This window comes from Diabrotica virgifera, chromosome 1, assembly GCF_917563875.1.
Source record: "Diabrotica virgifera virgifera chromosome 1, PGI_DIABVI_V3a".
In the NCBI taxonomy this organism is placed as follows: Eukaryota; Metazoa; Arthropoda; class Insecta; order Coleoptera; family Chrysomelidae; genus Diabrotica; species Diabrotica virgifera.
In genome coordinates, this window is record NC_065443.1 from 316032766 (window position 1) to 316059187 (window position 26422).

General features: G+C 32.4%; 2 protein-coding genes across 3 annotated transcripts in view; one reads left to right on the forward strand and one right to left on the reverse strand.

The window, feature by feature from the left end:
- The window catches only part of LOC126879253 (cuticle protein 6-like), a 189263-nt gene that overhangs the window by 39187 nt on the left and 123654 nt on the right, over positions 1 to 26422 (forward strand). The gene's annotated exons all lie outside the window — the stretch shown is intronic.
- Positions 1 to 26422, reverse strand: part of LOC126879258 (aldo-keto reductase family 1 member B1-like) — a 33062-nt gene that overhangs the window by 4494 nt on the left and 2146 nt on the right. For both annotated transcript variants that reach the window (XM_050642332.1, XM_050642331.1), the window contains exons 2-3: positions 11943 to 12227; positions 6668 to 6862 (exon numbers count right to left, since the gene is read on the reverse strand). In XM_050642332.1, the coding sequence (XP_050498289.1) occupies positions 6668 to 6862; positions 11943 to 12227 (480 nt within the window). The remainder of the gene's footprint in view (positions 1 to 6667; positions 6863 to 11942; positions 12228 to 26422) is intronic.

Consider the following 26422-nt stretch of genomic DNA (forward strand, 5'->3'; position numbering starts at 1 on the left):
GCAATCTGTTTAACGCCAAACCAAATTTGAGAAAACCATATTACGAAAGAGTTAGAACATATTTGCGTGAACTTAATTTTGACTTTCCGAGTATTTTTGACTCCAACCTAGTCAATGATCCTCCCCCTTGGTCCATCAATATTCCATTATGTAATATTAGCCTAAGCTGCTATAATAAAGCAGAAACACCTTCCTTACTTATTAAAGCACATCTTTCAAATATATTGGAACCCTACCAAAACTTCTGTCATATATTTACAGACGCTTCAAAAAACAACGAAGGAGTTGGTGCGGCTTTCGTTACCAATTCAAATAAGCACTTATTTCGACTTTCCCCGCATTGCAGTATATATACAGCCGAATTATTCGCTCTCTACAGAGCACTTAAGTTTTCTAACACCAATAACATAACTAGAGTAGTGATTCTTTCTGATTCGCTTAGTGCGATAACATCGGTACAAAAGATATATCCAAATCATCCAATTGAACAAATGATCAAGTTGGAGCTTCACTTATCCCAACAAAATAGCAGAATAGTCAACTTCATTTGGATTCCTTCCCACGTGGGCATTAGTGGAAATGAAGACGCAGACTCAAGTGCGCGTAGTGCAGTGACTAGTGCGGTTTCAGAAACGATATTAAAATGTGCGCCTAATGACTTGAAAGTGTTGTTAAAACAATATGTGTTAAATGACTGGCTCGATGAATGGCAAAATTCAAATTCAAAACTCAGGCAAATTAAAGACACAGTAAAAAAAGTCAAAACAGTTTATAAAAGTTGTTATGAGCAAGCAGTTTTCAACCGCCTACGACTAGGCCATACCAGGCTTACTCACTCATATTTGTTCTCAAGATCTGAACCACCCATTTGTGAATCGTGTAACACACAATTAACTGTCAAACATATTCTCACTGAATGCCAAAAATATACACAAGAACGCATTGATTTTAATATCGTGTCAAATATGCCAGTTCTATGTGACAATAATAAAGAACCAAAAAATTTAATTGACATTTTAAAAACAATTGCTGTATTCAATAAAATCTAACAAGTTTTTGTAGATAATGCATGTAACCTTACCTTTGTACTACACTTATATTGTACCACATTTTTGTTTAACCTATGTATTGTTCCGTCGCTAATAACCATTAGGTGGATGCGACTTCTTCTTAATAAAAAAAAAAAAAAAAACTTTTAAAACCCGGTAGGTATTTAACTTATAGGAATATTTAGAATTTAAGCGCTAGCAATCCATTGTTTTATGCTGGCCTTGTTCCGATCAAGGTTGTTTATAAAGATAGACTGCCACAATCCTTCAGTTACAAAAATGTTATATAATTCAGTTAATCAACTTGTCCCAAAACGGTTCGTCTTTATAATTAGGCAAAATATTTAAATTCTAAGAATACATTACATAACATAATAAGATTCTATTAATTTAAAAGATTTTAGATGTTTTAATTTTTATGCCAAAATCCAGCAATATTTTGAGATATCTATATTTTTGTGAATAAAACGAAACTCTGTAAACAGAACTAGAAATCCATGAATAAACAACCATGAAGAAGACAAGCAAACCAACTAAACAGGGAGGTGAAAGAACAATAATTACAAGAGCATAGAAGCAAATTCTTCAATATTTAGACCCAAACAAGCCGGATGTATTGGATGTATCTTAATAGTAGGGGAGCAAAGTATGCTAAATTTGCAGTCGCTCGAGCGTTATGGGGACCTATTGGGTTGTGATTATTAGGTCCTAAAACCAAAAAAAGTTAAGTAAAATTTTCCATTTTAATGGGGACTTTCCATTTATTAATTTAATTTTCCATTTCTCACAATCGTTGTTTCCTATTATAGCGCCATCTATCCATAATTCGAAAAATGTCTCGAATAAAAGTTGCTTATTTTTACGTAAAGAATCCAGATATATGTACAATAAAAATTTGGGGGTCCCATTTAAGATTTTAAAGTAACCCCCACCCCACCTCCGTGGGGTATCGTGTTTGGTACCATTCGATAAATTTTTCAAAAACATATTGAAAGTGTATTTTGCAGTTTTTTGATCTGATGTTCATTTTGAGAAATATCGCGGGGTTTGTATTTAAAATTTTAAATTTACCACCCACCCCTCTTCGTGGGGGGTCATGTTTAGTACCATTCGATAGATTTTAAAAGTCTAGGGCTAGGGGCTTTACAGATTCGTTTTAATAAATTCATCTTCTAAGGAGATTAAGAATTAATAAAAAAGCTGTTAATAAAAAACGATAATTACTGCCAACTGGTGAATAGTAGGTAAATATGTAGTAGACAAATACAAATATCTAGGAAGATTGATAGTCAAACCGTAGAACAAAACACAGGCGATTAAAAGCCGTAAATAAATATTCTTCTTCTTCTTCTTCTTCAGCCTTAAGTAATCCAACTTTGGACATAGGCCTCCCGCAATTCAATCCACTTGTTTCCAGTTGTCTCCTCCAATCTTCTTAATGTCATCAGTCGATCTCATTTGTGGCCTTTCTCTGCTTCTCCTTCCTAACCGTGGTCTCCATTGTTGTATTTCCTGGTTCCACCTTTTATCCTTCAGTCAGGCATTGTGTCCTGCGAAACTCCATTATAATTTGGCACCATGTTTTCCTGCGTTTTTTTCCTTTGGTTTCGCTTCTAATCAATTTATTTGTTTTCTTGTCTATAATCTCACCCCGAGCATAGATCTTTCCATCGCTCTTTCTGCCTTTACTATTTTATCCATATTGGCTTTGGTCAGTGTCCACGTCTATGAACCATACGTAAGTATAGGGAGGATACACTGATCTTAAACTCTGGTTTTCAAATATTTTAGAAATAGAAAATAGCAAAGGCAAAATTTGTGAAAATGAAACATCTATTACGTAGTAGAGACCTAAGAATGGATCTAAGAATAAGGTTGTTTTTACTAATTTGCTCTAATCAATCGGAGGCCTGCACATTGAACCAATTAGAGATTAAGAAATTTAAAGACCCGTGTTGAGCTGCCCCCCCCCACTTGCAAAAATTAAAAAACAAGTAGCCCTGATTTATGAGCTATTTATGAGCTTTCATATTCCGCAAACTAAAAATTTTGAGCTCGTTCCACTGAGCAGGAATTTAATACTTTAGTGGGGGGCTGAGTCAGCCCCCCCCCCCCCACTACTTAAAAATAGGAATATTGAATCGGTTTTTGCGGCAGAATTACGAGCTATATATGAGCTCTTGAAATTATATAGTTTCAATTTTTGAGCTCATCCCCTTCACCCCCCAAACAACCCTTTAAATGATTTAACTTAAGAGAAAAATGCTGAGAAAACTTAAAATATATCGTATTGTGGATATATTTCCTATAGCGTATATACTCTAAGAATACACTATTAAATCACGTGCATTTCGATTATTGAGCTACAACCCCTTCGCAAGAAAACCACCCAATCTTCCCGACTTAAGAGAAAGTTGTACTTAAAATGCATTAAATTAATTATTTGGCGACTACATATCATTTAATAATTTATAAGCTTCCAAATTACGCGCATTTAAATCAGTAAATTGTAATTTATTTTGTATAGTGCAGTCACTGAAAGTAAAAATCAACGATTACCTTCAATTTCGGTGAAACTTCCTCGATTTTCACGAAAATTGGTCAGTGGTTAGAGGATACCTCAAGCAACAAAGGTGACATGGTACCACCTTGTGCCTTTACCCTGAGGGTGGAAATTCGCCCCTTCTCGGGGGTGAAAATTATTTTATAAAAAATAACTACACAAATCTATAAAAGAACAAATTATAAGCAAAATTTATTATATAAAGTTATTAAAATAAGTCAATACTTTTTAAGTTATTAAAGATCAAAAATTTTAATTATTCGTGAAAAAAATGCATGTTTTGAAGCGGTTTTTCGTAAATCACTGAAAAACTGTAAGTTTTTACAGAAAAGTTAATAGTAGTTTTATTCGTATAGCTTATATTCTAAGAATAAACTCTTAAATCACGCGCCTTTCGATTATTGAGCTACAACCCCTTCGCAAGAAAACCATCCCATATTCCCGGCTTAAGAGAGAGTTGTACTTAAAATAATTTAAATTAATTATTTGGCGACTAGATATCGTTTAATAATTTATGAGCTCGCAAAATATACGCATCTCAATTATTGAATTGCCATTTTCTTTCTATAGTGCAGTCACTGAAGGTAAAAATCAACTATGACCTTCAATTTCGGTAAATCTCCATTCGTTTTCACGAAAATTGGTGAGCGGATTTTGATGCTATCAACTTTTTCTGGAGCTCATTTTTGATAGGTATTTCTAAGTACTTTGACAAGTATTTAGTACCTAAGTGTTATAAAATGTATCTCTTTCCCGTTATTTAAGCTTGAATCCTTAGATTTAAACAGTCGCAGAAAAAATATACATTTAATTACCAATAACTTACTTTAAATTAACATTAAAAGGTTTTTCAAGTAAGCAATTTATTATATTTTTTATTAGCTTCAATTTTTGTGATGAACACTTTTTTTAAAAACTTACAGTTTTTGAGTTATTTATGAAAAATCGCTTTAAAGCATGCATTTTCTTTCACACAAATTAAAATATTTGATCTTTAATAACTCAAAAAGTATTGATTAATTTTAATCACATTATATAACAAATTTTGCTTACAATTTGTCCCTCTCTCGATTTGTGGGGTTATTTTTAATAAAGTAATTTTCACCCCCATGAAGGGGTGACATATACCCCAGGTTAAAACACCAAGTTGTTATTTTTAATTCGTGAAAATGAACGGGGATTTACCGAAATCGAAGGTTTACCTCATAAATTATTAAACGATATGTAGTCGCCAAATAAATAATTTAAATTATTTTAAGTACAACTCTCTCTTAAGCCGGGAATATGGGATGGTTTTCTTGCGAAAGGGTTGTAGCTCTATAATCGAAAGGCGCGTGATTTAAAAATTTATTCTTAGAATATAAGCTATACGAATTAAACTACTATTAACTTTTTTGTAAAAACTTCCAGTTTTTCAGTGATTTACGAAAAACCGCTTCATAACATGCATTTTTTTCACGAATAATTAAAATCTTTGGTCTTTAATAACTTAAAAAATATTGACTTATTTTATTAACTTTATATAATAAATTTTGCTTTTAATTTGTTCTTTTATTGATTTGTGCAGTTATTTTTAATAAAATAATTTTCACCCTCGAGAAGGGGCGGTATCCACCCTCAGGGTAAAGGCGCAAGGTGGTACCATGTCACCTTTGTTTCTTGACGTATCCTCTAACCACTGACCAATTTTCGTGAAAATCGATGAAGGTTCAACGAAATTGAAGGTAATCGTTGATTTTTACCTTCAGTGACTGCACTATACAAAATAAATTGCAATTTACTGATCTAAATGCGCCTAATTTGGAAGCTTATAAATTATTCAATGATATGTAGTCGCCAAATAATTAGTTTAATGCATTTTAAGTACAACTTTCTATTAAGCCGGGAAGATAGGGTGGTTTTCTTGCGAAGGGGTTGTAGCTCAATAATCGAAATGCACGTGATTTAATAGTTTATTCTTAGAGTATATAAGCTATAGGAATTATATCCGCAATACGATATATTTGAAGTTTTCTCAGCATTTTTCTCTTAAGTTAAATCAATTAAAGGGTTGTTTGGGGGTAAAGGGGATGAGCTTAAAAATCGAAACTATATAATTTCAAGAGCTCATAAATAGCTCGTAATTCTGACGCAAAAACCAATTCAATATTCCTATTTTTAAGTAGTGGGGGGGCAGACTCAGGTCCCCCCACTAAAGTATCAAATTCCTTCTCAGTGGAACGAGCTCAAAATTTTTAGTTTGCGGAATATGAGAGCTCATAAATAGCTCATAAATCAGGGCTATTTGTTTTTTGATTTTTGCAAGTGGGGGGGGGCAGCTCAACACGGGTAATTTAAAGCTCTTGCGCGTTGGTGTTATTGCATAATGCATGATAATGCTACGGATATTGACAAGACATAGAAAAAATTACCAATATTGAAGCCCTTGATAGGTTAAATAAGAGGGAAAAATTATACAGACAATTATTAAGAGGCGCAAGCTTGAATATTTCGTTCATATAGTAAGATTTCGAAAACCGCCTGCAGTGGGCAGGACATGTAGCCCGGGCCCCTGAATCGAACATGATAAAAAAGAATCTAACAGTGCAACCCGTGGGAATGAGAAGACGGGGTAGACCAAAGCTAAGGTGGATGGACGGGGTAACACAAGATGCCGATAAGATCGGAGTCGGAAACTGGAAAATGCAAGCAAGGGACAGAACAGAATGGCGTAGAAAGCTTGAGAAGGTCGAGGCCCTCTAAGGGCTGTAGCACCAAGATGATGATGAAGTAAGATTTCGTTAGAGCTACTGCAAGTAAAATAAGAATTGCCATGTTGATATCCAACTTTCGATAGAAGATGGAACTTAAAGAAGAGGTGAATTATGCTCTCCTGCTCTTATCTTACTAGTTCCATAATTTGCAGAATAGTAAATAAACCATTGAAAATCCAACGTTTGTGAACATCAGAATATGTCTATTTTTTATAAGGAGCATCTGTAAAATTTGAATTTTAATTAAAAATTGTTACAAAAACAATTTGGTTTTTAATTGAAGCTCTTTTTCATCGACTTACCTGGTTGGTAACTGGTTTGATTGTACAGTTGGCGAGAATACGTTCAGTTTGACGTTTGTTGAAGTTGGAAATACCAATTGATTTGACAAGACCCTTCTTGACTAGAGCCTCCATGGCTTTCCATGTGTCCACGTAATCCACGGTACTGTAGGCTGTGCTGCCATCGGCATTTACTGGGAAAAGGTCTCCGTCTTCCTGTACAGAAACATTAAAAATAAATAAAAATACCCTTTTCCTCTAATATAGTAATAATGGTAATATGTATAATATATTAATATATTTTATTTAATGTGAGAGAAATCTCCCGGATTCTGACTTTGATCTATGTGAACAATGAGTACTTGAATAACTTCTCTTATTTATGAAAAGGCTAGAACCTAAAAACTATCTACAAAGGAGGCGAAACTTTGATAGTAACGTTGATTATTTTTCTTCGAGTGCCTCCTATCAAAGATCGGCAACGATTTTGTCAACTGTCTCTCTGTATTGGATCTTCTTTAGTAACTTGTTTGACCCTAGCCCTTTTCACTATCGTATGTTCTTAAGCCAAGAGAACTGTCTACGTCTATCTAAATAGATCTTGTCTTTTGAAGCCGTTAAACTTTCTTGATGTTAGTTCCTCAAGTTTCACATTTTCGACTACTTCCCAGTTTCCTGCTGATATGTCATGATTTTATTACCGTTTGATCACGCTGATGAAGTCGCGACTCATTCATGCAGACTTCTTCTATTATATACTAAGGATTTCTACAGTTTTCACTGTATTCCTTCACTCAACGGTTCTCTCCAGTTCTTTCTGTTTTGCCAGCACCATTTCTGTAGATTTCTTCTCTCCATTGCTTCGTCCACTTCATCTCTGAAGGAACTTTGTAACGGGTACAAAGGTCATTGATATATCACGCCTTAATTTTTTTATGTTAAGACCGTATTTATATTACGACCCCGATATAGGCAATCTGTCTAATAGTTTCGTATTTCGAAAGTCAGTATTATTTTTACTCCACCCTGTATACTCAGTCCGTTAATCATGTGTTGTGTTTCAGAGTATTACGTCATTCGTTTTCTCACAATGTTAAATATTGTGTATTTTGTCGATCGTACGTTCTCAGAATTTTTTAGCGTGAATATCATATCTCTTTTCGTCTGAGGGACCTTGTTGGGTCTAATTTATCTTATACCGAGAAAGAGTACGTGTGTGTTCGGCTAAGTATCAAAAGGATTTAATGACCTTTTGAGACAAGAGTCTGGAAATTGTTTATGTTAGAGCTGGAATGTCGACATAAATAACGTCTATAGTATTGATAAAATTCTCAAGTGTCTGAATTCTCAAAATTAGCCGTTAGAATAGAGTCAGCAGTTTCTGTGAGAACCAGAAATCTGTTTACAGAAAATGAGTGTTTCCTCATTGGTTAGGAAGAAGAATTATAGCTTCAGTAGGATGTTCTTATTATCATTCTCTCACTATTTTATTGGCAGAAAAAATGTTTAGTTTATTCTTATTCGATAATGTATCTGATGGTTGCCGAAGTGGGAGGTGAATTCTTTTTTTGAGAGAAGTAACCTGGGCTTGAAGGAGAACTGAAAGAGTAAGTTACGTTTTGTCTGGCGGAGAGTTAAGTTTGGGCTGTCAAGAAGTTAAGTTTTGTCTGGCGGAGAGTTAAGTTTGGGCTGTCAAAGAGTTGAGTTAGAGCTATAGACAAGTCAAGAAGTTGCCGGTGCCTCGGGCCGCAAATGCGGTTACCGGCAAAATTAGTAGTGAAGTTCCAGTTTAAGTTTGTGCAATTTTATTGCATAAGTTCTTGTTGTTGGTTAGTGTTTGTTCCAGCATGGCTTAAGCAATCTGCAGGCCACTGCGTTTAGCCGTTTTTAGCGAACGCGATATTTTCGTACCAATATTGGTACCATATTTTTTGACATGCAAGCAGAAGTAGAAGTATTCTTTTGAAGCATGAAGATGCTTTTATTTTTATATAATTTTGATCCCGTTTAATGAACTAGAAAACAAATCATTTTTAATATTTTTGTTCGAGTAGTGCTAATTTGTTTTTGAGAATGCATACAATGCTGAATTTTTCTATAGAATTTTTTTTATGAACTATGGTATCATCAATTATGTACTGTTGCTGTATCTATTAATATCGTGAAGTGACTTTAGTGAAGTGAAATCGCGCCTTGGACTTAACAACCACCAAGAAGAATCAGGACAATGATTGTACAAGGTATTATTTTTTGTTATGTAAACCTTTTCTTTCATTTTTTTGTTTGGTAATCTCGATTTCTATTTGTGTAACCATGAGATCGCAGATTCATACATTCATTTTTTGTTTTAATAAATAATGTTTGATTTGCAAAATACAAATTATTATTTCACTTTTTCTTCTCTCTTGTATCGTAAGAACAATAAAGAATTGGCTGAGTGTAGAGTAGATAAGGTAAGTTACGTTATAAGTATTTTGTATATTGTGTACATTCTGTGTGACTATGTTTTTTGTTTAATTTTTTTGATTTAAATATTTTTCCTTTCGAGTTTCTAATTTGTATAATTTTTGGTTCCCTTAAGGTAACGAGTGGCGCCCAATATTTTATTTTTTTTTTTTTTTATTTGACATTCTTACTTTGATTTTCCTATTATTTTTATTTCTAAGCTAATAAGAGTATACTAATAACATCCCTTAAAGAACCATCCCATATCTCTTCCTATTCTGAGCAACCGAGGACTTGTTCTCCAAATTGTGTTAGCACGTCACATCTTTATATGACATATCAACATCTTTTAAAAATTTTATTTTCCATCAATGTTTCACTGGCATTTGACGTGTTAATGTTTCAACTTCAGGGTTTGCCTCTCTTCTTTCTTCCTATTGGGCTCCACTCTTTTATTCTATATATCCTACGATTTTGGTCTGCTCTTCTGACATGTCCGTACCAGGTTAATCTCTTCTGTTCAATGTAGTCTATTATATCTGAGTTCACTTCCATTCTTCTCCTAATCTCTATGTTATTTATTATATATCTTCTTGTTGTTCTGCCGCTTCTCCTTAGAAACTATATCTTTGTTGGTCTTATTTTGTTTTTGTTGTATTGTGAAAAAATCCAAATATAAATCCAAAAAAAATGCGGGATTCATGCAGAACAAGTCCAAATCATCTTAATGCTTGTTTCACACACTAAGAATATTGACCGTGCGATGGTTGAAATGTACATAGTGGCTCGAGCAATCATATGGAATCTTTCTCCCTTCACCGCTTGAAATGTTCGGTGAAGGGAGAAAGATTCCATATAATTGCTTGAGCCACTATGTAGATTTCAACCATCGTACAGTCAAAATTCTTAGTGTGTGTTTCGTTCGAGCGTAATTGTTGTTGTTCAATTTCTTTCACGATTGTCTTTTCGGCTTCAATGATTTATTTTATATTTTCATTTTTAAGTCTGTATTTATCGTAATATTATTTATTATCTCCGCCACAAATTATTCATTTCCATAATACCAATCTATTTTTGTAATATTCGATCCATCATGTTCTTGCGTGATAGAAAGCGATACTTTTAACAATCGTATTATAGATATTGATTTCCTGTCTTTGCTGATATCATTGTATATAACTAGACAATCCTTTCTTAAACAATGCTGATATCCTTGTACCACCATGTGGAGGTCCCGTCATTTGGGAAGGCACTAGTTTGCATATTATGGCGCATCTAAAAATGGTCTAAGAACCGTCTTTACGTTAGATTTAGTGATTGGTTACTGGCAACATTGAAATTTTATTACCGAGTATTGAAATTATTTAATGCTACGGCGTGGCTTAGGAAGAAACTTTAAATTTAGTTTCTATACAAGTGCAATAGTGCCGTCCCAAATGACGGGACCTCTACTATTTCTAATCTGCTTAGAGCTTTTCTTGTTGGGGTTATTTTTATGTCAGCTTAATTTATTGTTTAATGGGTATAATCCACGATTGTTTTTTCACATCCGATGATATTTTTTTGTTTGTTTTGGGGCTTCTTCCCTATTTTTTACTACATACATTCTCAGTTCTATTGATTCTCCGTGTACTTGTGTATCATGTATTCTTTTATGTTCTGATATTCGTTTCATATTCTTGCTTGATTTTCCCTTCTTAGTTTAACTGGTTCTTTGTAATATATCTCACGTTCTTCTCCCATTATTAATAATTAAAAGATGAAGGTTTTGTAATTTGATCTAATATTTTTATAAATATACATGCTTCCCTGCATCTCGTTCCTCTTAGGTGTATCTGAAGTTTCATACACTTTTATACGAGTTTGTCTCATTCCGTAAACAAAGTTTCTTGATCTAACATATGTTTATCCATCTTCTAAATTTTTTATGTAGCCACTTTTGGCATACTTCCTTTATTTTGTCTATGCAATTCAATTCTTGCAGGTTTCTGGCACTCGTGGTTTTAGTTAGCCGCTATCTCCAATTAGTCTTTAACCTTATTCTTTTTCGAAGTTCTGTCGTTTTGTCGTTTCTGAAGTATTGTTTTTGATATCCTGTGTACGTGTCAATACCATGTCGACTGGATTTCCTCCATTTTATTACTACTACTTCTGTAAGTACTCATTATTTTTTTAATCGTGGTATCTTTTCTGGATATATTTTCTTGAAATCATGAGTAATCATGATGTTATTATTCTTCTATTTCTTCGTCCGTTACTCTCTCATATTCCCGTTCGTCTGTTATAGTTGAGTCAAAATTTACTCTCAGATAATGTTTAAGATAGTCTTGGATCTTGGTTCTTGGCTTTAGAATATGTATATACACCGTTATTAGCGTCAACGCTATTCGGTAGGGATCTATGGAGGAGTATCACCAAGCCGCAAGCCCAGACTAAGTCGTAGATTCTATTGAATTTTATACTACGACGTTGGCCTTTTTAATTTTCAATGACCGGGCAGGGTCTCGAACCTTGATCGTAAATCCGCTAGATTTGTTGATAGAGTGCGCCTCAGCCCACTGAGCCGTCCGACTGGCTTTAGCATACCATTAATTAAGATAGCTCAATAAGTTCTCCATTGATACACAGATATTTGTAGGTATATTGGCTCTTGAACTTCAGATTTCGTACTCTTTAATTAACTTGCGCATCATGCAACCCCTATCTTGAACAATTTTGGAAATACACTACATCCTAGTCTCAAATTTATTCGCTGAGAATTCACCATGATATATTTTTATTATTTTTACTTTTGTAGAATTTTAACTCATGGCACTGTAATTTATGTTGTATTTTATAAAAAAAATGCTACCTTAAGAGCAAAAGGCCAGTGAATCAAGTACAAGTCCAAGTACTCAAGACCCAAGTTCTTCAATGTGGTTCTAACGGCTGGTTCTACCAAGTCAGGTCTGTGGAAGGTGTTCCAGAGTTTGCTGGTGATGTAGATGTCTTCACGTTTGACTGTGCCATCGGCAAGTTTGGCCTTCAAGGCAGCACCTACTTCTGGTTCGTTTCCGTAGACATGGGCGCAATCGATGTGACGGTAGCCGATGTCGAGGGCATCCTTCACAGCTTGAGTAACATCACCAGGCTTTGACTGGAAGATAATAATGATTTGGTTAATATAAAAAAACATAAGCAAAACAAAAATAATTACACATTTATAAAAAAGAACTTTTTATAATACCACTTTTATTATCTATTTATAGGGCACACTATGAAATTATAATTTATATTATCTTACATCACATATTGAGAATTTTGATTTCTCGTCCCAAAAAAACTCCGTTTACCAAATTTCGTGTTGTTAGCCCATGCCTGTCAGGAAATATTCAAGAATAAATAAAATAAAAGTTTTAACTTTCACACCCTGTATTTCTGTTATTATCAACTTTTGTACTAAGGTAAGTTAGCTTAAATCGACCTATTTTAAGATCAGGAATCTAAGGTTAAGCTATGGCCCATTCGTTACCAAACACCCTGTATAAACTGGTATGTTTCATTTAAAGATCATTCCATCTTATGGCACTTGAAAGCACGTTTAAGGTACTAGTACACTTTGGAAAACCAAAAATCATCATTTTTTTCAAGAATTTTTTTCTCAGAACCTTTATTAAAAATGTACATAAAACTTTCTACATATTAATATCTAACTCTTAGAGAGTACAACAAATATATCTTTTTTCCATTATGCACATACACTAATATTGTAGAGAGCGCAAAAGTTGAGGCCTCGAAAAATGATGGTGGACGGTTAATCTCAAGATTGGGATATCTGAAACAAAAATATCGTACTGCATTTGAAAAAGGAAGGTTTCTTACATGACAGTTTACCACAATTTGACCAAAAAATACAAAATAAATATTTTTTAACGATGAAATACTGAAGAAAAACAGGCGATTCTTTCACAAAAATTTTTCAAATTTCCGTAAAATCTTTTTTTTTTTTTCACTAACGGTGGTAAATTGTCACGTAAGAAACCTTTCTTTTTTAAATGCCGATTTTTTTGTTTCAGTGATTCCAATCCTGAGATTAACAGTCCGCCATCGGAACTACTTTTTTTCGAGGCTTCGAATTTGGAGCCCTCTACAATAATAGTGTACGTGCATAAATGAAAAAAGATATATTTTTTGTATTCTCTAAGCCAGGCACATCAAAGAAACATTAAACGTAAATTACGTTTCATGGAAATAAACCACTGCTAAACAAATATACGTCCGGCCATTTATGAAACTCTCCGAAAATAAAAATGTGTCATGAGCATGAATCACACTCGTTTCATTGGTAGGAGGAGTTTGAGATTTGTTTAGCAGTGTTTTCTTTTCATGAAACATGTTTTTCGTTTCATGTTTCATGTTTTTAGTTTCATGTTTCTTTGGTGTGCGGCTTGCCTAAGAGTTAGATATTAATATGTAAAAAGTTTTATGTTCATTTTTAATAAAGGTTCTGAGAAAAAAATCTTGAAAAAACTCTTATTTTTGATCTTCTAAAGTGTACTAGTACCATAACAACTTATATGGCCAGGATTGACGCATTGTGCTAACAAAATTGAAACTATAAAAACTAGTGAATGTTAAAAATGTAGTATCTAACTCGCAACGTGAAGGACAAACCTATTTTTACTGTTTAATTTGGCTTCTAAGGTCATATGTTATCTTCTAACCTTAGCTTATTAAATAAGAATTTAATCTACAGAGTCTAATAAATTTCGTAAAATTGTTTTGATTTTTGTTATACGTACTGATGTAATAGCTCTGATAACGAAAATATTCAAAACAAGTATAATAATATTGCCACAATTGCACGTAGATACTAAATTATTATATTCTGCATAGCAATAAAATAAAGATATCAGTAATCCTTGTTAATCCCAAAATAATAGTTATTCTTTTAGCTGCTAATACATACTAAATATTATCTAGTAGAATCAACTTACTATGGAAATTAATCCAAAATATTTGTCTTTATATACTGGGTGGTGAATCGTAAAACGGGCCATAGGAAACTCAATGTAAAATTCTAAACTGTTGAATTCCTGCTTCCCTAATTATTTTACATCAAAAGTCATGAGAGAATATTTGTAGAGGATTAAAATCTGTATTTAAATCAAAAGTTAAAATTGTTCTATGATTTAAACGCATTCCAAAATTTTGAAAAATATAATACATACATTTGCCACAGTTGGTATGTGTGTCAAAAGTTAGGCCACACGTTACTATTAACTGACAGTGCTCACACCATTGACTGAATAAAGAATCTTTATTATTAATACTTTCTCCGCAGCTGAGGGTATCTTATCAACTTTATTATTTTTAAACAATAAATGATAAAATAAAAATATTGACAGTTTAAAAATGTGAAAATAATAACTTCATTGTGACACATTATTGCACTGTGTGTGGCCTAATTATTTTGGGCTGAAAACCGTATTTTTACGCATTTTTACAAAATTTTGGAATATGTTTAATTCGTAGAACAATTTTAAGAGTTGTTTTCAATACAGATTTCAATCCTCTACAAATAGTTTTGATGTGTTTTGATGTAAAATAATTAGAGAAGCAGAATTTCAACAGTTTAGAATTTTACATTGAGTTTCCTATGGCCCGTTTTCCAATTCACCACGCGGTATAAGTAGGTACGTACAACTTGGAAGACCTCTACCTTGGATGTGGAACCAATTTCTGGGTGCATCCTTAATCTCTGCCTTCTACTAATTTACAAGGCAAGTAGACGACGAATAAAGCAGACAAAATGGATTCTATAATAGGCAGTCACATTCCGTCCATTCGTCTAGGGAAAAATTCCAACGAAAGTTGGTTCCGTGCAGGTACTCACAATATGAGTAAACTAAGAGAAGATCATAATTATAGCTCCCTATAGAAAATCTTTCTGGAGCAGGGGCGGTTTCTCCATTGGTTCAATTGTGCAGTGAACACCCAATAAAATTTCATTAATATACAGTTTTTTTAAATCTCATAAATATTATAGTATCATTAAAATATGTTTTTAAATATCATAGATTCATTAAAATATAACTTTATTTATTAATCATATTTACTTGCTCTATGCCGCTGGATGCATGTGGCAAGTGCAGATATTATGCTGTGGTACAGAATTTAAATTGAACCAGCCGGTACTAACCTAACCCTCTAGTTAGAAAGAGAAATCCTAAAATCCGTGGAACCAACGATCGCCTATTTAAAACATTGAGGATTTGTGCAGTGCACACAGAGACCGGTGGAGCGTTTCGGTCCACAGTTTGGTATTTTCTGTTGTGGGATTTACCTAGTTAAATCGTTTAAATCTTAAATACAATATTAGTAGTTTTGTGATGGAACCTTATTCAGTGGAGTTTATAAAAGAAAATACAAATAGTTTTGAAAATCGATCTTATAAAAAAGAATGGACCACCTCGGCCGGAGATAAACTTGGTACAAGAATGTGGCATAAGAAACAAAAGAATGTGTGTGTACTTTGTACACACGTAAGAAGTTATAATTCTATTATTATGATTTCAACGAAATTAATATACTTAACAGGTTATTTGTATTTTATTTAAATATTAAACTAACTTTCTTACCTACCACTTTTAAAAAATTTTTATTAAAACGATACCAAAAATTAAAAAAAAAAGAATATGAATTGTCTGGGATTTGAACCCGGGACCTCTCGATCTCCGATCACACGCTCTACCACTGAGCTATATTCCCATTGCTTTGACAGGTTACAAGATTTCTCATACATACTGACAAAAATAGACCAAGTGAAGTATACAAAAATACTTTAAATATACTTACTATTATTATAAAATATCTTATTCCCGAGGAAGACAAATCCAAAGACACACAAATTATAATAAATAATACATTTACTAAAAACACTAATATATCCTTTTAATGACTTATTTGCGCTGACAGCGCTGATACACACATAATATCTTGAAAGATTAGCAACGAACTACATACTATCTGTGTGCGCATGCGCCCGGCATTATACAATTTCACTCTCGATCGTAAAGAAGTATAACTTCAAAAAGTTTAAACGTTGTTTAAAGTTGAACAATATAAAAAAACTTCGTGGTTGTGCGGGTGTAATAAACTACATTCTTTGTTTTGTTTTCCATGTTTGGTGTTTTCAATGAATGAAACTATTTCTTCAGAGTAGACAAAAACGGGCGTTCTAAATTTATCTCACTTATCAACAAAAAAAAAACACGGCTCTTCCCAAATTCATTTAAAAAATAAACTCTCAGATATTGGCAATATTGATGTTCGCCAATATTAGATTCTGGGTATCAAAAATCCAAAATACTTTAACGACCAAGTTAAAATAATCACATTTTATCCCGTCTTATCGATTGTGAAAAAATTTGTGGCGTATTCGAAATAGCTTTGAGGGGACATGACGAGTCAGCAGAAAACCTAAATCCACGAATATACAAGGGTCAGAATTGAACACAAAAATCCCAGTAATTTTTATATTAGTTTTAAAGTTTAAATTGTATTTCTAATTCGTTTTGATTTAATGTATTTAATGTATTGGATACGATAATAAAACTTATCTCATGTTTCTTTTGTTTTGTTTAGTAATAAATAATATCAAATTTAGACAAAAAAGGGCGAGGCCCCCAAGAATTTTTCGCCTGTGCCACAATTACCCGCGGCTCTTATTCACCGTTTCTACAATGACATTCCTTAATTGAACACCCTTTTTAAATTACCACGAGCCGCCACTGCTCTGGAAAGAGTGAAACGTGCGTTAAGGGGAGCCAGTCCGATAAATTAATTTTAATTAATTAAGATTAATCTTAAGATTAAGATTTTCAGAAAATGCTGAAACTCGCTCGAACGAAGCAGTTAAAACCATTTGTAAGTCTTTTGTAATCAATTTTAAAAAAGGACGGTGTACTGGGGACTATAAGTCATTGGAGCTAATTAACAAAGAAAGATAATAAAATTTGAGGTTCTCTATGGAAATACAACAATTAAAATAAAAAAATGCTTAATTGATCAAAATGTTGATATTGTAACACGCAATTTATCAAAAATAGGTATAATAATTGCTGCTAAATACACCTAAGTATGGTTTAATAATATGGTGTAGAAAAAAAGAATGTAGATCAAAGTCAGTAACTCCACAATGGTTTGTAATGAGCCACTGCTGTTCCCAAGCGCAAATAAAGGAAGAGGGTCAGGCGAAGGGCCAACAACCCTTCTCTAAAAGCATTTGATTGTCATGAAATCCAAAGATGCCTCGGAACAAGAATGGAAGAATTGGAGATAAAAACTCCTAACGAAAAATGGTTTTTGACTTGGAATCTGGAATGTACGATCATCATATAAACCTGGAGCAGTGCAACAGTTAACAAAGAAACTGTCCAGGAATAAAATTGATATATTCTATACTGAAAGTTCGCTGGATGGAATCAGGAGAAATAAACACTCAAGAAGGAACAATATATTATTGTAGCAAGCATGATATACATAAATATGGTGAAGGCTTAAAAAACAACGAAGTTTAATGACAAAATAGGCAAAAATAATATAGAATGAAGAAAAATAATATTAAATGAGTGAAAAATAATTTCGACCACCAATCCAGTAATCTGTTAACCGTTCATCTGTTCACTCATTTCATCATTTCCCCTTAGAGGACAGTCTAACCATACTCCGCTGCAAATATTTTAATATCTGCAGTTCTTCTTCGTTTCGTTATGGTGCAATTCAGTCTTCTTGTAAAGCCTCTTTGACAAGGAATAGATTCCGAAACATCAGCTGTCAGAGGATGGCAAGAGATTCGAATTGAATCAAAACGAAACGAATATTTTCTTTTTTAAAAGAATATTAATTTCCTTATTGACGTAAGAGATTATTTTATCTGCATTACTTAATAAAATATTATTGGTTCTATTTTTCATTTAGAATCCTTTTAAAAAAAAATTACTTATCGCTATTTAAAAATAACTTTGCAAAATATTTGGTATTAAAACAATAATATGATATTCTATATTGACTAATTATAAGAGTATTAAACCTAGGAATTTTGTGCAGTAGGATAAATCGCCATGCAACTTTTTGCATTCGATATGAGAGAGTGTCACGCAATTTGGTGAACTAAATCGATCTCCGGCAAAGAATTTTGTGCATGAGAAAATGCATTTTCAAAGTTCATTTCGAAGAGATGGAAAATAAAAAATTTAGAACTCAGAAAATATTGACGAAAATAAGTTCAATTTTTATACTTGGTGGTTTTGGAGGTCATTGAACACGAATTTCATGAGGCGATGGTTTACGAGGTACAGGGTGAAACTCGTCGCCTGGGACGATCGAATAATTCGCGAAATGAAGATTGGATCGAGAAACTGAAAAATACGTGTTCAATTTTTTTCAAAAATCTATCGAATGACACTAAACACCCCACTCCACCCCTGGAAGTGAGATTTTACGTACCTACTCACCCTTCACCCTGTATAATTATACCTATATATTAGTAGACATTATTAGTGTTCATAGTTGACTCAATTATGTTTTATTAAACAATAAATCTATCACTGTCAATGGAATTTTTTAAGGACGCGTTTCAGCCAATTGTTTACAGAATTAATTAACAAATTACTGAGTTGAAGCGGAATTTTTTATTAGCTTCTATAAAAATAATAGACCCCAATTGATAAAATATAGTAGGTATTATGAATCACTTTGTTTATTTAGCCATTATAGGTATATAATACGCTAATGCACTGACATTCGGCAATAAATAGCTGCATTTATTGAAGTGAATACTTATTATCTAATCTAGACCAGGGCATTTTTGCCCTATAATCACCGGAATAAATCGATTTGAAATACAGCACTTAAAGACTTACAGTTTTTTGCATTGTGTTCAGGATGATGTCAGGGAAAAAGCCTACTACAGAAAAATGGGTGGAAATGCATAGTTGCATTTTGGAGTGCATAAAATGCATAAAATGCATGTCAAAGTAAGGATTTTGGGAACCACATTAGGAATCTTTGAGGACGATTCCGTTGAAATTCAATCTATTTCAAATTTGGAATATTATAACTTTAAAGTATGTTCTTTGAAGTGACGCTAATTAAATTTCTTAAGGGGATAGCGCAATAACTTTCGGCTCCAATGCTATTTAACTGTGTTCATTTTTATTGAATCATGAGAACACTAATAAGAGTTTTTGACAAATTTAAACGCAGAATGAAGATTAAGTTTTTACCGAGGGCCGAAAGTCCCTGAAAATTTCTATAATGTTTATTTTAATAAGTTACAGGGGCAAGAAAAAAGAGAAAATTGAGTGTGATTTTTAATTTCAAATATCTCATTCAAAAAAAACTTTCTATTTATTCTAAAAAACTTTCGGCCCTCGGAAATAATATAGTCTTTCATAGTGCGTTTAAAGTTTTCAAAAATTAGTTTTTTCAGGATTCGAAAAAAATGAGCAACATGTCCGTAGGGATATCTTCCAAATCTAACATTCGATATCTTTGTCATACAACGCACTCAGTCGAACACAATTTGGTGCATGACAGTGACAAACAAGGCTCTAGTCGGTTCACTAAACTCAGACAGAACTGGCTAGTGATTTTAGTAAGTAATTTTTCCGATTTTGGTGAAATTGGCAAAAAATAATTACTAAATGGTTAATAATTACTAAATAGTTAGCAATTTTGCCAATTTTGGCAAAATTGGCAAAAACCAAAAAAATTACCTCCTAAAATCTTTAGGTTGTGTCTGAGTTTAGCGAACCGACTATACTAAATATTTGACAGGGATTCAGTAACATTTTGAGTTATTTATTGAATAATATTGATGGTGTATTTGATAAATAATTGATTTAAGTAGCTACAATAGCGATCAGCAGGTAGCAACAAACGCGGTCCAAGATTGCGGCTGTAATTTTGAATATTTTGTCGAGATATTTGGCACACATATTCGTAATATAATAAAGAATGACGGTACACAGCCCAATTTGAGAAACATATTAGAATGTGGAAATTACTCTGTCATTAAATACAACATTAAAAAGACGAGCCTGTACCGCCATTAAGAAGAACAAAAAAATACACTTTCTTCAAATAAACTTTTTTATCCCATGCCTAGATTTTGTGTCATTTTGGACCTACTAAAATTTTTTATTTCTAACAAGAAATCGAACACATTATAACTAATAATAAATTAGGCAACATAGAGAAATTGTCACTGTCATTTTGACAACCCTGCGTCAGATTTTCATCGATATCTATTCAGTGCAGTAGTATATTATTTTAAGAATTCGTTATTGTTGTTTCATAGGAAAGTAGTGTTTATTTATAATTAATGTATTATATTTTTGTGTAATTGGCCCATTTGAAAAAATAGATTATTGCTAATTGTTAGTTTTAATGTATAAGTATATTTTACGTAAAAATATTTCGAATTCTAATGTGAGGATATAAAGTTAAAGTGCTTTTGACTCTCTATGAACTAGTTTCGCTTCACAACGAAATTATTATTTATTATTATTATTTCGTGCAAATACCTATGTTAACATAAAATTTTCACCCAGTTTGGTTTATTTTTTTAAATATTTATATACTAAGAACACAATTGTTTTCTATTGCTTTCATTTAGCGCGCCTATGAGTTAATGTCACATTCAAATTATGTCAAACAATTCCGAAGCACTGTTGCCAAAATTTCACAGACCTTACGAAAAAAGGTATGATACTATCTCCTGAAATTATATTGATGATGCGCTACTGTATGCTCTTAAGACGTGAAATTAATAAAAAGTTATTTATTGTTTATTATTTATGGAAGATCCAAGCAGAGAATACGCCATGATATATTTTGTGATTCAAGTATTTTGTTGCTAAAGATGTTTAAAATATATCTAAGCGTGGCATAGTAAAAATGTATTATTAAAAAAATCACGTTTCCTCTTTCTCGAATATTAGTTTTTATTGTATAGTAAGTATATAAATTATTGTTACCACTGAATACATAGTTGGTGAAAAAATAATCATATTACTTACATAAGTAACTGAATTAATGATAATTGATGGATTCTACCGTTACTTGATGGAAGTTCATTTTATCTAACAATAAAACACTGAAAACGTTTGTTTTCTATACTTCCACAAAATTTATTATATCTAAGTGACTACAGCTGTTTCGGCGGAGTGCCTACACAATAGTTAATACACAATGTAAAAAACTAAATAATCTAATTTGCAATAGTAAAAAACTCAATACTCATACAACAAATTTTTCAAATCATAGTTTTTTCAATAGATTTATAAACTTATCAGATACTAAATTCAATAATAGTGAAATAGAACTTTTAGAGAAAGGATTCAAACACAACTTGCCTCAACATAATAATCAAAAAAATTTAGAGTATTTAGGTGTAGAATGTGAAGTAGCGTTAAACAAAACTGCCAAAAACATAGAAAAAAGCATAATTGCAAAATCTATTACTGATGTATGTAGTGAAACTAATAATTCCTGTTTCAAAGAAAATCAAATAGCCGTTTCAATTAAAAATAAATCAATAAAACATGACATAATATTTACAAAAGCAGACAAAGGTAACACTACTATTGCTATCGACAAACGAGACTATAATAACAAAACAATAGAATTTTTAACTAACCAAAACAGTATAAAACTAAACAAAGACCCCACAGAAAAATACCGAAAACAAATTAAACTAGCCATTGAAAATTCAAAATCAATACTAAATCCAACAGAACAGAAATACCTTAATATTATGAACCCACAACCTCCTAAATTATACTCTTTTATTAAACTACACAAACCTGACCACCCAATAAGACCTGTAGTTTCTTTTTATACAGCTCCGTCATATAAAATTTCAAAAAAACTGTCAGATATTATTACAGAATACACTAAATTTTCACCTAAATTCACCGTAAAAAATACACTAGAACTAGTTAATAAAATACAACATTTTCAATTGCCCAAAAACTCCAGACTAATTTCATTTGACGTAAAAAATCTTTTTCCTAGTGTTCCTCCTACAGAAACTTTTGTTTTAGTTAAGAATCTTTTAGACCATAATAGTACAAATCCGATCATTGCATCTGAAATTTTACACCTTCTTGAAATTTGCATAAATCAAGACTATTTTGAATTCAATAATCAAATATACACAAACAACAGTGCAGGACTTATTATGGGTAATCCTCTAAGCCCATTGCTATCAGATATATTTATGAACCAACTTGAAACAACAATTTCTAAACATCCCGTATTTAAACAGTTCTTATATTGGTGGAGATACGTGGATGATATACTAGTATGCTTTACAGGAACTAACAGACAACTTGACCAATTTCTATCATATATTAATTCACTTCATAATAATATTGAGTTTACAGTAGAAACAGAACAGAATAACTCTATAAACTTTCTAGATGTAACGATTTCCAGACTACACAACAAACATGAGTTCTCCATATATCATAAACCTACCCATACTGACACAACTATACACAATTCATCATCCCATCCTACACAACACAAATTAGCAGCCTACCATAGCATGATACATAGACTGACAGAAATTCCCATGACAAAAAATAACTTCGAAATAGAACTAAACATCATTAAACAAATAGCAGTAAACAACGGCTATAACGAACAAACAGTTAACAAAATTTTAAACCAAAAACTCCATAAGAAAGCCCTGAAATTAGTGTATCCACCACCACAGAAAGAACCCAGTACCTTCTGCTCTCTCACATATACTGGCAAGATAACAACAACAATAGCCAGATACATAAAAAAGAAAGGAATAACACCAGCTTTCAGAACTAACAACAACTTAAGCAAATATATTAAGAACAATAAAAGCCGAAAGAGAAAGCAACTACAGAGTGGTGTGTACAAACTAACTTGTGGTGACTGTCCGAAAACGTACATCGGTCAAACTGGCAGAACTTTTGACAAACGGATAGCAGAACACAAAAGGGCATTCAACAATAGAAAAACAGACACTTCTACATACGCACTTCACCTTCTAGATCATAATCATTCTTTCAATGAAGAGTTTCAAATTCTACATATTCAAAATAAAGGCCTTAAGCTATCTTTTTTAGAATCTATGGAAATTAATAAACTGAAAAATACAGATATAATTCTGAATGACCAACTCGAGACAAACAGCTCCCCACTCCTCAACCTCTTCAGTTGAAGATTAAAAAGGCAAACACATTGTAAACTATATTACTTGAGAAAGGCACTCCGCCGAAACAGCTGTAGTCACTTAGATATAATAAATTTTGTGGAAGTATAGAAAACAAACGTTTTCAGTGTTTTATTGTTAGATGAATTAATGATGTATGGGATTAAACAAGTAATGGTCATCCAAGAACATTCAAAGGCCATCTCTAAGTTAATGATAACAATGTCATTGTCAACTAATGTTTACATCTCCATACCAGTGAAAATTTTACTATATACACGTAATTTTTCGTGTAAAGAAAGAAAATGTAGGGATAGCCGTTAAAATATTTGCGCCTACGCTCTTAATTGTTCTAAACAGCAGCTGTGAATTAAAATAATGGGGACCAAGTTCGTATTCAATTGTGCTAGAACAACTTTTTTTAATTTGTGAAAAAAGGCAAGCTTCCCAATAATTGGGAAGCTCTTCTAATTTTTTCAAAATTATTTTAAAAAAATTGAAGAAATATTTAAAATTGATTCGCTCTATTTTTTTTAGTAATATTAATAGAATAAACCTTCTTCTTTCAGAAGCTCTCCGTAAAATTACTGTACTCAATTTTGACTTTTTATTCATTATTTGTTGCAAAAGAAATTAATTTGGGATAAATAAATAAAATAAATTTTAAACTATTAGACCGATAGCTTGAAAATTTTGCATATTTTAAGCAGCCAACATTCCATGCAATACGAAGGTTCGAATAGACCTGGATCCCGCGTAAGAAAAAAAAGTTGATTAATAGCAAGCTGAAAATTTGTTAATAGCTTAACGGTGTCTAGTCGGACAAACATTGATGCACGGGAACACTGAAACAGGGGAAGTTTTAACGGTGGAACATGATAAACGTGTCGTCCTGACAAGTTTATGATGGTGAAAAATAGCAAGTTGTTTTTAAGTTTATTCAATAGCCAACGTTATATAATATATGAAAAAATGTTTGTCCGACAAAAAGGTTGGGCATTTTAACGAGTCCGACACGTAGAACATGTCACATCACAGGAACTATGTTGGTAATGAATAGCAGTCTGATTTTTGCATGAGAGTTTAATGAAAGGTTAAAAAAGCAATTGGAAGTTCTGTCGGACAAAATGAATGGGAAATTTTCCTAGTCGGACATTCTAAACATGTAAGATATAGACAAAAATGTTGGTGATAAATAGCAAGCTAATTTTGATTTGTTTATGTACAAATTATATTTTGTAACGCAAAAAGTTATATGTCGGACAAAAAGTTTGGGCAAATCGAAGGAAATAAATAAAAAACATTTTTTCAGAATGACTTAGTCACATATTGATAAAGGTATTTTAATTGTATATTATTATTTATATTCACATATTTGCATGTACATATATATACATGCACACTCCAAAAACAGTGAGGTAATTATCAATGCATGTATATATTGCAAAACAATTATTTTTTTGGGTGGAGTTTGTTCTATATATTCTCAAAATGACAATAAAAAATATCAAAGAACATGTGAAAGCAATCTCTTAGGGTTTTCTAATTAGGCGCATCAGAAAGTACGGAAAATTTCCTACAAAAAACGTTGTATACATTTTTTTCCATACTCAAATCTTAACCCTGTAAAGTGTAAACGACATTGAAAAATGTGAAGAGTCTAAAACTTCGGTGCTTATAAGAATAGACGTAAATATGACACATTATGCTTAGAAGTATGTATTAGAAGGCTGCATTTGTCAGTGTGACACTTTGTGCTATACAAAGTAGTATTTGACAGTACATGGTCTCTGAGTTTCTGTTTGCCACGTGTGTTGGAAATTAAAATTTATATTAACTATGGAGTGTTTTTGTGTCTATTTTTGAGTGTCAACAGTTTAAATTTTAAGTCGCCAAATCAAAAGTGAAACCATTCAACGGAACATTTTTGAGTAATTTTCGAACATTTTACAAAGTTAGTAAAATACTTGGTCATCAATTCAATGAGGTTCAGTTGCCAGATAATTGTGACAGTTCTATTGAATATCATTCTTCGTGCTATAATGCTTTGCTTGATTGAAAAAGGGTACCTAAATAAATTATTACTAAAATTGTATAACGTAATTTTTCTCAACTTTCTACAAATGAAATAATAATGCAATTAATATGTCACATGGAAAGAAATAATTTGCTGCCAAAATAAATCGATTAGTTTAAATTTGAAGTTACGATTGCAATTTATTATGAATTATTGTCAAAAGTGACAGTTTTTCTTAAATGGAAATGTATTCATAGACATAAGGGTAGACAGGGAATGCAGTGCAAAAAGTCGATAGGTGGTCTATCTATCTCTTTTAACCAAGCGATCCCGCGCATGTGGCAGACAAAGATAGCTAGACCACTCAATCCATAATAAAATTTGCCTGATCTACTATAAATGTATTACAGTGAGGTATCTAAATGATGTTGACATAAATCGAAAGATATCGATTGTAATTGATTGCAGGTACTTTTGACATAGAATAATCACCCATTATTGAAATTTCAAAAATAATTTTTTTAAATTGTCCGACTACAAAATCTACCCCTTATTTTTTTCCGACAACAGTCATTCTTGGTAAGGAATAATTTACTTAATTAAATTTCGTCTTTGTCGGAAAGCTATTTATCACCAGCATTTTTGTCTATATCTTACCTGTTTAGAATGTCCGACTACGAAAACTTCCCATTAATTTTGTCGGACAGAACTTCCAATTGCTTTTTTAACCTTTCATTAAACTCTCATGCAAAAATCAGACTGCTATTCAGCACCAACATAATTCCTGTGATGTGACATGTTCTACGTGTCGGACTCGTTAAAATGCCCAACATTTTTGTCGGACAAACATTTTCGCATATATTACATATCGTTGGCTATCGAATAAACTTAAAAACAACTTGCTATTTTTCACAATCATAAACTTGTCAGGGCAACACGTTTATCATGCTCCACAATTAAAACTGCCCCTGTTCCAGTGTTCTGATATATCAAAGTTTGTCCGACTAGACACCATTAAGCTATTAACAAATTTTCAGCTTGCTATTAATCAACTTTTCTTTCTTACGCGGGATCC